The 13,012-nt window shown below is 40.3% G+C and overlaps 1 protein-coding gene across 3 annotated transcripts in view; it reads left to right on the forward strand.

Annotated features, from left to right (window-relative positions):
* The first annotated feature begins 11,051 nt into the window (after positions 1-11,051).
* LOC146316303 (SITS-binding protein) overlaps positions 11,052-13,012 on the forward strand; it is a 31,210-nt gene continuing 29,249 nt past the window's right edge. Inside the window, exons 1-2 of one of the 3 annotated variants that reach the window (XM_084734974.1) lie at positions 11,056-11,381; positions 11,458-12,117. In XM_084734974.1, the coding sequence (XP_084591100.1) occupies positions 11,647-12,117 (471 nt within the window). In that variant the 5' untranslated portion in view covers positions 11,056-11,381; positions 11,458-11,646. Of the gene's footprint in view, positions 12,118-13,012 lie in introns of all 3 variants that reach the window. The other 2 variants (XM_084734975.1, XM_084734973.1) reach the window with 2 other exon arrangements.

Below are 13,012 nucleotides of genomic sequence, written 5' to 3' on the forward strand. Positions count from 1 at the left end.
CCCTTGACGGCAACTTCACACTGCTGCAGCACAGTATGGTCTGTTACTGTGTAAGAAGTACTGAATGTACTGCATGGTAGGGCGGTATGTATACAGGACTAAGAGTTGTACCTCGTTCCAGTTCTGTCATTTGACCTAAAAAAACAGCTCTTAAGGATCTTATATATGAAATCATTGAATTACTACAGTTACAAAGGCAGGGAGCAAGTCCAGTATTGAGCACCAAATCAAAAGACAGTGGCTCAAAATATTCTCAGTATATTGTGATAATAATCTATCTGTTATTTCCTGTTAAATTCCTGCCACCAACTGGTCTTTGTTATCTACAAGATTTGATCCAGACCAGTACACACTGTAAACAGTTTGTGGTAATAATACCCAATGAGAAGGTGTTTTATTGATAAAGAAAAGACTCATGTAGAAGTCAGTCTGAATGAATTTGCTGAATGTTTCCCAATCCATTAATTGCTCCACATTTACCCAGAATTGGTCAAAATACTCCACGTTGAGCATTTGATGGACACAGATCACATCTGCCTCAGTATTACTTCTGCAATTTTAATTTAATCTTACTATTTGAGATAAGCACAGATGCAAAAAACATCAGTTATGCACCTACAGACTATATTAAGACATTTTCTTTATACTTTATACTTTATTCTCATTCTTTGTATATTGATTACAGTTGGAATGATGAAGAGGTAGATATCCATCGACATTAGGATAGTGATAATGAAAATATATCAGTGCCTTATTATACATAATCATGTAATGATAAGCACAACCACGACCAATTGACACTTATCAGTCAACATAAGAAAACCAATAAAATCTCCTCCTGAGTGCTATAATTTTACAGTCAATACATGTTTCCCATTTGGACCAGCTGTTTTCATCTCCTCCTTGGATAACAGTGGAGTTCATATTTTTTGTAAGAATGGGTTTCCATTGTGGGAATGACATTGCTGTGTGTATTTTCTCAGGGCTCATATGATGAGACAGCAGCAGAGGGAGACCTTGTGCCATGTCTCCTTCAGACCCTGTGCCCCGCAGTCTGACCTCACACCCACTACGATGTGCCTGCAGCGGGGGTAAGAATGATTGAAGGCCCCCTGAGTGGAACATGAGTCCCTGGCTCAGCTGGTTCAGACCTGGCAGGAAATGGACCACACTGACAGCCCACACTATGCCAGGGAGGGGAGTTTCCATCAGTTAAGATGCCATGGAGTGTGTGTATGTGTGTGAAGAGGGTGCTGGAGGGCAGTTAGGCATTTGATTATTATGCAGTTGTTGTAATGTTTACCAGTTGGTGCAGGTATTTATTACACTATACCAGAGTGTCCTTGAATGACCATCCATGTAGTTGTCCAGTTGAGTTTTTTGCCTCAAGAAGAAGAAAATGTTCATTGCCGTCAGTTCGCTGGTTGTTTACTTGTTTGTTACATTGGAACTGGTTCATATGACAGCTGATATGAGAGTGTACTGGAGATTCATAAAGGTGGTCTGGCAGAAGTAGGATAGCTTCTTTCAAAAGATAATACTATGATGTGCACTGGTCACTGGCCAACACTAAAACCTTTGACCATCCAATAAAATAAATTATTGAATCAGATTGATTTCCATAAAGTCTAAAGTACATCATTCAACATTCATAGAGAGTGCTTATTAGACCGTAATGTGCAAGTTGTTGCAGTAAAATTATGTTATCGTTTATGCTTGGCATTAGAGTAGTGGTTTGTGACTTTAAATCCTGGATCAACCAGAAATGTGCAGCATGTGAATGGGCATGCTTATTTCTAATTTTAAAGTAACTAATGACTTTTCCAAACTTACCAGAACAACTGTAGGTGTTGTCATCCAAAGACACAAAAAGGGAAAGAATATTTGTAGAAATATTTGATACAAGACTCAGACAATGGCTCACAACAACTGTAATATTACCACACAGAACATGGGAGATGTTGGCATGGATACTGATTTTTTTAGGTGGCCAAAAGCTTGCTGCTGACCTTGTCCACAGCAGTACATTGCTTAACTTCCTACACCGGTACTCCTGCTGTTTCCTCACGCTGGGGGCTTGCTGACCACCATCTACTGTGGGTAACACGCTTACTATGGATAAGTACTTCATACAACCCCATCTCAAAAAAATTACAGGTAATTTTTACCTAGTCTTGTTGAAGTACTCTTTCTGTAAATCTATTTGTAAATGCATTAATATTTCAGTTGTTATTATGCTTACAAGATAAATATTTTATTATATATATATGTATGTATATACAGACACCTATACATATATCTGTATATATATTAACATTTATGCCTTTAATTTGATTGGACAGCTGAAGATATGCCAGGAAAGGGGCAAAGACAGTGGGGGAATGACATGCAGCAAAGGGACGTAGGTGGGACTCAAACCCACAGCTGCTGCAGAGGACTCACAGTCTCAGTACATGGGGCAAATACTGTACCAGCTGAGCTATCAAGGCACCAATGTTAAATATTCTTAAAGAAATTAGCATTTACTTAAAAACAAAGTCAGGGAACACAGGGGGCTCAATAGGGGCCCGCTAGCTAGATCATGTGCCATGACAATTTTGCATTTCCACTTTTGACAAAGAGGAATGAAACAAAAGTATTTTTTAAAAGTATTGTCACACTTCCCTGTCCTGTCCATACTTTCTCTTGCTAAGGCTGTCTCCAGTTTGTCCTGACTGTTGGAAATTAGGAACATCCCCCAGTATTCCCCCACAAAACTTGTCTTTTCTGTGACCATTACAAGAAAAATGCAAATGTTTCTGGTGTTGCCACACAGCAGAGTTATACAATGGAAACCTCTTGTGACCTCTTACAGTCATCAGCCGCTTATATGGATCAAAAAGCTTGCGACAGAATAATTCCTTTACAAATGCAGTTTAAATAATTTGCATATGCTAATAGATTTTTTCACTTAGTGTTCATTTTGATTCTTTTTTTTTTTTTTTTTTTTTTTTTTCTAACTTTTCTCCCATGATACTTTGGCTCACGGTAACCTGTCTGCTTCCGGCTGCTACCAGAGGTGCTGCTATGTGCGTCAAAATCATGTTGGAAAAAGAAAGTAGTTTTCTCTCCTTGAAACTTATGGCAAACTGCCAAAGACAAGCCAATGAGGTGCAACAGCAACCCTATATTAAGCTATATTTCATATACAGCACTGCATAGTGTATTTGAATGATACAGAAAATAGTAATTTAATGTGTACAGTAATATGAAAAGCATTTGAAATAGCTGCACTGTATTTTGACACAAAAAAATTCAGTAGCCTAAATAGCAAAGTTGTCCTTTCATTATTTTATATTAATGAAATAAATATACCATATAAATTAGACGGTAAAGATTCAGTTATAATCATAATTTTAGTTTGACCCAGACAGACATCATGACACTGAGGGGCCTCCACTGTATTTCTCTGCACTGAAGTGACTTTTAATTGCCTACACCACTTTAACAAATAGCCATATACATTGGCGAACTCCTTTGTTTGTAAGAATGATCATTTAGAAGAAGCTAAATGTGATATTATTTTTGTGTTCGATTATATACATTGCAGAAAGACATTTGTTTGTGTGTTATGTGAGTGTGGTTCATTTCCACCTTCTTATGACCCTTGCCTCCACCTTGCCCTCAGGTCTGGAGCTCGCTCTGGGTGCGGTAGCAGTAGCTGCACTCATTACCTCAGTCTGGGTGCCAATGTTTAGCGAGGCTCCATCCAGTGCAGACCAGGCCATGTCTAAGGGGAGCGGAGGGGGCCAGCAACATGAACCGGTGCAACCTTCAGCCAAAGGTCTGGTCTCACACTGTTATCCAACTCTGCCATTTATAGATGCGATTCAAGCCTGTTTGTTAATGCACACAGTTGGGCTCTTTGATGGAAAATAAAAGTTAACTATATGGTCTAATTTCACTGGTTGCCATAAGAATACAAACCTGATTAATGAGGTTTTACTGCTTTTTCAAATGACCGGGCCAAAAGCATGTGAGAGCTCTGCTGCTCTCATTAGTTTTTAAATTTGCTCTTTGTGAAAATGAATGTTGTTTTTTTTGTCTTATGGTTCAGTTTTGCAGAAGTCATATTCTGGCTAATGGCTTGGCTGCTTAACTGCCTTTATAGCTACAGTACAGTGTGTGTGTGTGTGTGTGTGTCTGACAAAACTCATCCACATGCAAGCACGCACACTCACACAAAGCCTCTCACACATGTACAGCATGCATGTAAGCACACATAAATTACACCTGTACTCAATAGAACATGTAAGGTTACACTCTTAGAAAGAAGGAGTCCAAAAGGGTTCTTAATGAAGGGCTGAGGTTTTACTCAGAACCACTTGCTTCTAAGGAAGAACCATTTTTGGAAGAAAGAGTTCTTCGATGATTTTTTAAATTTGTGAACTCTTGAACTCTGTCAACGGTTCATTGTACCATAATACAAAACAGTTCTCAGTTCCCAGTAGAACCCCCTGGGTGGCTTCTAGATAAAACCTATAAAGAGGTTCTCTGTAGAACACTCGTCGTTGGTGATTTCCTGTTGAACGCTGGGTGGGTTCTTGTTAGCACCCTTAAAGGGTGGAATGGTTCTGGTTAGAACCTCCAGAGGCAGTTCTGGGTGGAACCATTACACCATATAGGGGCTCTCTGTTGAACCTATCATAGATGGACTAGAAAGGGAAGAATTTTTATGGCTTTAGCTCGCACCTTCATTTCTAAGAGTGTTCCATCAGCAATCAATTAATTACCTATTCTAATTCAGACACTCAGCAATGCCCACAGTATATTTCCAACTAAATGAAATTTAACATACACCATTTGTCTGTCTGTGTGTGTGTGTGTGTGTGTGTGTGTGTGTGTGTGTGTGTGTGTGTGTGTGTGTGTGTGTGGAATGAAGGTTCAGGTCTGGGGCAGTGGAAAGTGGCTGTTTGTGTCACAGTACAAAAAGGGAGAAAGTGAGGGAGGAGGAGGGAGCGCTCTAACAGCAGAGGTGGATAGACGGAAACAGTTCGGTCTACAGCAAGATTGTCCCGCCAAGAGCGGGCGCTGGGGCCGCATGGAAACTTTCCCCCTCCGACTCTTAGGCAGCCGGAGGAGAAGTTGTCGGTATTGAATATCCTAGAGAAGAAAAAAGGGAAACAGTAAATTGAAGATCCAGACATGAAGATGGAAAAGTTTGTCAGTTGAAGTGAATAGTTTTGCATGTAACTGGACTCACTGTTTTAGTGTTTCCCTCTGAAGCTGTCTTAACCTTCCATGAAGAATGGACCATACTGATGCCTTGAATCATTTCTCCAAATAGTTGCTGAGTTGAGTTTTAATATAATGCTTCATGTGCGAAGCCTCTACAGCTATAGAGTAGTAAATGAAGAGCAGGTAGATTGAAGACAGAGAGAGCAATGAGAGGGAGAACTTCAGCTGAGTTTCTATTGCAGGAACTTGGTATAGGGACTGGGAACCCTGGAAGGGACTAAGTACGTTTCCACTGCAGGGACTATGATCTAGTTCTGGGACCATTATTTTGCCATCAAAAAAGCGTATATACTTTCCAAAAGTACAGGAGCCATGGGGACTTGCAGTGCTGAACATTTCAGATTGGTCGAGTACTCACAGCATTTTATTTCAGCCATCATTTTTAAAAATCTACAGCCACAAACCAGTTCATTTTTTGTTCACTGTGCTTCGACACATCAACATGAAGTTACAGAAGAAATCATTAAAGAGATGGACCAGTGACAAAGTCCAGGCCTTATTGAGCATGTGTGCTGATGAAGAAATCCAGCAGGATTCAGTGCATAATTAATGCCTGGCCGTCACTTTATATGGCCTTATTGTTTTTGTATAGTCACAACAAAAAAAGATTTGTAAAAACAGCCAGTTGCTTTTTCAAGTTAGTCAGTGGACTAATTTGCCTTGTCATCATGGGTCTTTGGGCCCCAGAGAAACACAAATAACAATGGGCTGAGGGAACCATTTAGTTCCTTGAAAAATTGAAAAGTTCCTGGGAGTAAAAGTTCTGGGTCCTGTGGGTGAAAATGTGGCTTTTGAGGCCAGATTTGATTGAGCAGTGGCCTGTTAACTTCTGCTGTCATGGGCAAGGCTTATACAGTAGGCTTGGGCTAGCTACAGTGTGTTATGTATTATAGTCAGGGATGAGGCAGAACTGTGTGGAGGGAGTCAATTATCATTTTTGGCAGCAGTTGTTTATAAAACCATTCTCATCCCTCATTGACAATCTGTAGCAGATGTTTCATACATACAGACTGTGGCCCTTAGTGGCTTGTTATCTATCAGGGGTCACTGAGCATTTCAGGCAATTGTTTTGTCCACCACTTTGGTCCAGACTTAAATATCTCAACTACTGGATGGATTGCCATGAATTTTGGTACAGACATTTCTGGTGCCCAGATGATGAAACGTACTGACTTTGGTGATCCCTTTACATTTCATTCAGCGCCACCTGGTCAAAGTTTTCAGTTATCCACCAAAATATCTCAACATGTACAAGATAGACTGGCATAAAATTTTGTGCTCCCATTTTTCCCAGACAATGAATACTGACAGTGGCAATCCTCTTACTTTTCATTTATCACCAGGGACCCATTCTTCCAACAGGCCATAATTCTGAAACCCCAATATCCAAAAAATGTCTGTTATCCTTAAAACAAATTCCCATTTCTCTGAAAGGTTGTTACGAAAATATACTCTCTCCCTGAAATTTCTCAACCTTAATAACTTAGTATATTTGGATGTGCAAGAAAGGACGAGGACAGGTGACCTTCATCACATGACATTCATTGTCATAGTTTCAATAGTCAGGTGGTGTTTGTCGTCATAGTCAGGTGACCTTCATTGTCATGGTAACAAAAATAAACACATGGTTAAAGTTGTGAAATGGTCAGGCAGTTTGGGTAGGTTTAGGCATCAAAAGTACTTGGTTAGGTTAAGGAAAAGATGATCTGGGTTGAAGTAAGTATGTTAGTTATGTCAGTTAAGTTATATACACAGGTTATTGATACCAGAGTATGTATTTACAGGACAAAAGGCCTTCTGAGCAATGGCTGTTTCAGAACAAACAAATAGGCTTTTGGTCCACTGAGACATTTTTCTGACTATTGAGGTTTCACAATAATGAACAGTTGGAATAATAGCAATGGCACCGTATCACCATCATCTGGTCAAAATTTTAATCTGTCCAATTCTCTGGGTTATGAAAAAATACCTGCAAACCGTCCCATCAGCCATAGCTATGCTTTGCATTTAGTGCTAATTGGCAAATATAGCATGCCAACATGCTAAACTGTGAGAAACATGGTAAACAAAACCTGTAACCTTATTAACATTATCATGTGGAGCACATTAATGTGCCAAAAGCACAACTTTCCTTTGACCTAATAGAACCTTTTAGTGCTGACGTCATGATTACATCTCATTGTCAGCTGGAGGCAAAATGGAGGAAAATACTGGAGGCAAATGAAAAGAAGTGAAGTAGTAGCAGTGGCTCAAAATTGCACCAAAAAAAAAAAAAAAAAACAGTCAGCAATGAAGTCATCTAATCACCCAACCTTAAAGACTGTCCATCGATTGAGTGAACATGTACAGGTTGGCCAGTCAGGTCCCATTGGTTAATGTGGACTTTTTCAAGTAACGCTCACTGTACTGGACAGTGAGTGACTGTGCATTCAGTAAAAAGACAACACAACTTGCTAGTTAATGTGTTTAGGGAGTTTCGCCTCCGCCTAAACCCCGCCTACAAAAAGCAATGTCATATTCACCAACAGAAAAACAGTCTATACAGCCTCGTCGAACTGCTGATGTGGCTAATATTAATCTTTTCATTAACACAAAACAAAACTTGACACACAAAACTTAAACCATTAGCCTGTCCACCCCACACCTGATTAAACCCTTGCCCCTTAGCCATCAACACTACATGAGTGGTCAGAGGTAGTGGCCAGTTCAGGTCAGATTCCTCTGTTTTTTCATGTCCCATGTTCACACTCTCGGAGGGAGCGGGTGCATGCCACGCAGCAGGCCTCTGCCTATTAATAGCAGTGAGGGATGGAGTTGGGGGCAATCTGGATGGCGTGTAAATTTAGACCCTCCCCCCTGGATGTTCCGTTGATGTCATGAGCCTGACCTCTGACCCAGGAGCCTGGCTGCCACAGGGCCCACGCTGAACGGGAATTTCAGGGAGCATTGAAGCCGGCTTGCAAGCATGGACACACAAATACATGCAAACACTTATTCATGTACAGTCAATGTACATACACACAAATGCACTCATGAAACACAACTTGAAATAGTTTGAGGCACAGATCTGCATGACTCTGTCACCAAAGACGTTACAGAATATGAAGCGCTCTGTCTTTAATTCACAAACTAGCTGGTGAACAGACAGGAGCAACATTTTAAAATCATCTGCCTTTTTCTGTCTGGGAAGTTTGGCGTTAAATCATCACCAAGTCTCACCCAATCCCACACTGATTTCCAGATTTTGAAATCGACTACAGTTGGAGTGGGGTGATTAGGTAGAGTGCTCGCACAGGTTCCCACAGCCTTATCCAGTGTCTCTGCCCCTGCCAGAGTTATGTGATGGATCGCAGGGGGCTGACATGCATAAACGGGGACGGGGGCAACTGATCTTCAAGGTATGTCAGCCGACACTCTTGGGATAACTTGTGCACAGCACCGTGGAGGACCTTAACCTACAAACATAACAACATTGTTCAAGCCATGATTCCTCTTGTCTTATTTTTGGGTCTGATAAAGTTGTTGTTGGATACCAATAGAGCCATGACCATGTTACAGTAAGAACTGTGTTGAAATAAATGGACAGTGACACTGAATTAAAATGAGTCAACATGATCTGTCTACAGTTCAGGTTTCAGAAAGTTATGACAAAGGATATGCTTCTGTGAGAGCTGAGAGTTGAGCATTGCTTTGCAGCACACCACCACATATATGTACATGACGCAGCACGTCCACATATTGTCAATCAGTATGGGTCAAACAGTAGTCCAGCTATACTATGTTGGCATTAAAACTCCAGACACAATAGATGTTGACAGTCCAAACGCCAACGAATGCCACCTTCGACCAATCACACCACCACCGCTATCCTTGAGGCACTCATAAACAACATTCCTGCCCTCAGATGTCTTCTGCAGCACATGAGCTGCAGCACATTAAACCTCACACAACCCACGATGATATATTATGATATATCACAAGACCCACCACAGATTCATATTTCTTTGCATTTTGTTTTTCTTTGCATTTGATTCCCTTCAAGCACAAGCAATAGAATTCCTAAAATGTGTCAGTAAAACCAATAATAAACCCAACATACATTATACAAGCTAGAAACGTCTCTGATGGTCACAAAATACAAGATACTTTAAGTAGGTAAGGTAAACTAGTGCTGCATATCAGGGCTAATCTGTCTCACTTCCAACATGTTGAGATTCAGACTTTTTTTTATTTAAAGCATAATATGCAACATTTTCCTTGAGAAAAACAATTTATAGACTCATGTAAATATAATCCCTTTCCATTATCACTTACGATCCTGTATGTGTGTGGTGGCGGCTGTATCTGCCTGTATTTCCTTATTTTCTCATAATTTTGCTGTGCTTGGGACATTTTACCAACCCAAAATGTCGATATTTGGCATCCTGGGAATGAGATAGCTTTCTAGTGCATTTACAAACAGCTTGGATATAGTGAGTCTACCTTTAAGGCTAAAACAAACCCCAATTATTTGCACATCAGGACCTGAAATTGAGGTTACACTGCAATCTATATTTATACTAAAATTTCACTGTTTCTCTACTTGTAGAATCTCTTTTATAGGACTTTTCTCCAAGTGTTTTAAGATAATGTTTTCAGTGCAGTTAAATGTGTCAGGTTTTTTTAGAAATCAGTGTCACGAAATTGCTGAAAGTAAAATAAGGTCGATCACAAAACTAATGCAGGCAAATGGCAGTGATTAAAAAGTTAATCTGGATTTAAAATAAGTGAATTCATCTCTTCTTGTTGATAAATGTTTTGTTATTTTTAGAAAACAGGATCAGACTTGAAGGAGAGGGTATTTTGTGGAATATATTGACTATTAGGTTTAGTTTTTTGTGTCATTCTGTCTATTTCAATGTCTAATAACATGTAATAACTCCATAAGGAACCAAGCTTTGATTTAACACTAAGACTGACTTATGAAGTATTTAGTATCCTAAACAAGAACATGGGCAAGATAGAATTTACTTTAAATTTCAGGCTGTCAAGGAGTAAAAGTAATATATAATGACTAACAAACACCAAAACACTGCTCCTTGACAGCCGTCTTTGGAGTACCAATTAAAGGAACCTATTATCTCATATGTAAAAACTCTTGCCTCCCTGGACCCCAGCTGAGTCTGAATGCACCCATGCTTTAAAGTAAGCACTCCAGACATCCTTTTTATTGCACTTCCCATTTTATTTCATTCTATTTACTTGTCTTTTATTTCTCTGGGGAAAACTACTATAAAACCAGTCTTATATTTTTTATTTGACATTGGTATAATACTGGTTTCCAATAAATATACATGAAAATCTATAATGACAAATATAATACATAGTTATGGTTATGGATACTTGGCACAGTACAGAGCACTAGTTCTGGAACTCAGCAGATATATTTGTAAACTGAACAAAACTGTCAATACATTTTTACCTCTACATGCTGTAAGTCCCTGAATCAATCAATCTATCAGTCTATCAATCTATCTATCTATCTATCTATCTATCTATCTAATATATGATGTAGCCAATTGAAATAAACGCAGCAGGCATGGAGACAACCCTAGTCTTAAATATTCCACCGCTCAAATCGTTGTACTTGTGATTTCAAACTCAATCTCAGACACCACTCTTCTTTGCTCTGCATTTAAATATTAAACACCACAAGATCAAATGTGGATAAGGCAAGGCAAACCTCGCCATGCCCAATTGAAGCTCCTGGCCGTGCACCAAACCACCGAATGACAAGTCTCCACAGTCTTTACGCACGGAGAGCGCACAGAAAGTTTGCGAGCACGCGTGGGGGGTCCCTCCCTCCCCGGGCTGACCGTGGGCTCCTCGCCCCGGCGGGCAGCTCCGAGCCTCAGCCAAACCCTCCTGATCCCCCATTTCCCTCTCTCTACCTTTCCTCTGAAGAAACAACCCGGCGTTACGTCAGAAAGTGCAGGGCAAGCAAGACAGCGTCTGAGGAGCTATTCGTAGGCATTGCTGCCAAACCCGGCTTGGGGCTGCTCACGAACTCATTGCAGCCAATGCAATATACAAATCCAACTCTTTTAAAACAGCAGCAGTATGTGGTAAGTCAACTATTCATTCATGCTGTCGTATTTCCCCGCAGGGATTTTTTTTCTCACAGCTTTCTTCACATGACAGGTCTCTGTTGCTGGCACAATTGCGCAAAAAAACCCAACAGTGTAAACGGTGTAAAGATAAAGAGTAGGCTGGTTTACCCTGTAGCCTCACTGAAAACACCATGACATGATGAAGCAGCAGAGATTTTTGACGCACAGAGATTTCTGCAGCATTTTTTGCGTTTGATACTTTGCTGATCTCAAAAACAACATGCCCCACGCTCGAAATAGGAACCCCAGCCCCATCCCAGAGGTAACATGGGACACGGGATTGAAGGAGATGAACGAGACCTGGAAAGGAGCTATAGCCTGTCTCGGGGTGGCCGTCTTCTTTGTCATGACCATCGGGATCATATACTGGCAAGTGGTAGACCAGCCCAACAAGAACTGGATCCTCAGGGGGACTTTTAGCGGACTGATCTGGGAGAGGAGAAGCCACTCGCTGGTCATACAGACCCTGACGGAGGACAAGACCTATGTGGAGATAGACGTCGGGAACGTTGGGAACCCCGACATCGAGGTTCCCTTCGTGAGGAACCTGTGCTGGCTGAATAAGACGGAGTTCTGCTACACGTGGGACTCGGTGGCCGAGGTGAAGATCTCGCTGGAGGTGAACGAGGAGACTGAGACGGAGTGCTACAGCATGACTTGGGTGCCGGTGCACTGTCATGTGGAGCTGAAGGTAGGTTTTCTCTCAGTGTGCACTCAACAGCCAGCGCATAACCGCACTAAATACAGTCAGAGTCTCATGAAAAAGACATTTTGCGCAAAATCTCATGTGCAAAAAGCAGTTTTGCACTTGTTCTGCCTCACTTTGCAGATTACTCCCTATAATTGTCATGTGATGGTGCATGCTGGTGCATAATTTAAATGTATAATTGATTAGAAGGCCTCTGTTCACTTTTAAAATATGGAAATATAACACTAACCTTTTTCTCACAAAAATCAGCTGCAAGATTTGTTGATAAAATGTTTTTTTTCACGACTAAATTTAGCTTATTTCAAGCGCAATTTTTAAATCACGAGGGATTGAGCTAGAAATTGGATAAATGATCCTTTTCAAATGACGATTGTTATAATATTATACATTACTCTAAGCAGAGTATAAGACATTATAAGTAAGTGTACATTGCATTATAGACATGGGTGTCGTAGAACGTCTACTGTTTTTTCTTCTTCCCTCTCCCATTAATCATCTGACAAGCCCTCAGATCAGAAAGGGATTTTTTTTCTCAGCAGACTTTGTGCATAATTCAGTTATATAAATCATTTTGTTCATACGATTTAGATTAAAAAACATTCTTAAATTCTCATGTAACCTTACAGATTTATTGTTGATGGATTTGTTGTTCTGAACTTAAATTTCTGAAACTTTGAATTATTTTAAATAAAACACTATCATGACGCTAATTTGAGTTGGCATCATGTGATAGACTAAAAACAAAAATAGCTTGCGTGATTCCCTCATCCTCTCCTTTTTACAGCTCTTTATTTAACTGCACTGAGCGGAATACATTTCGTGTTAAATCTGCTTCGTCACAGTCGTTGTGCTTTTTTACATGCACACAGTACTTACT

Source organism: Lutjanus erythropterus, chromosome 13 (genome assembly GCF_056507025.1).
Source record: "Lutjanus erythropterus isolate fLutEry1 chromosome 13, fLutEry1.hap2, whole genome shotgun sequence".
In the NCBI taxonomy this organism is placed as follows: domain Eukaryota; kingdom Metazoa; phylum Chordata; class Actinopteri; order Lutjaniformes; family Lutjanidae; genus Lutjanus; species Lutjanus erythropterus.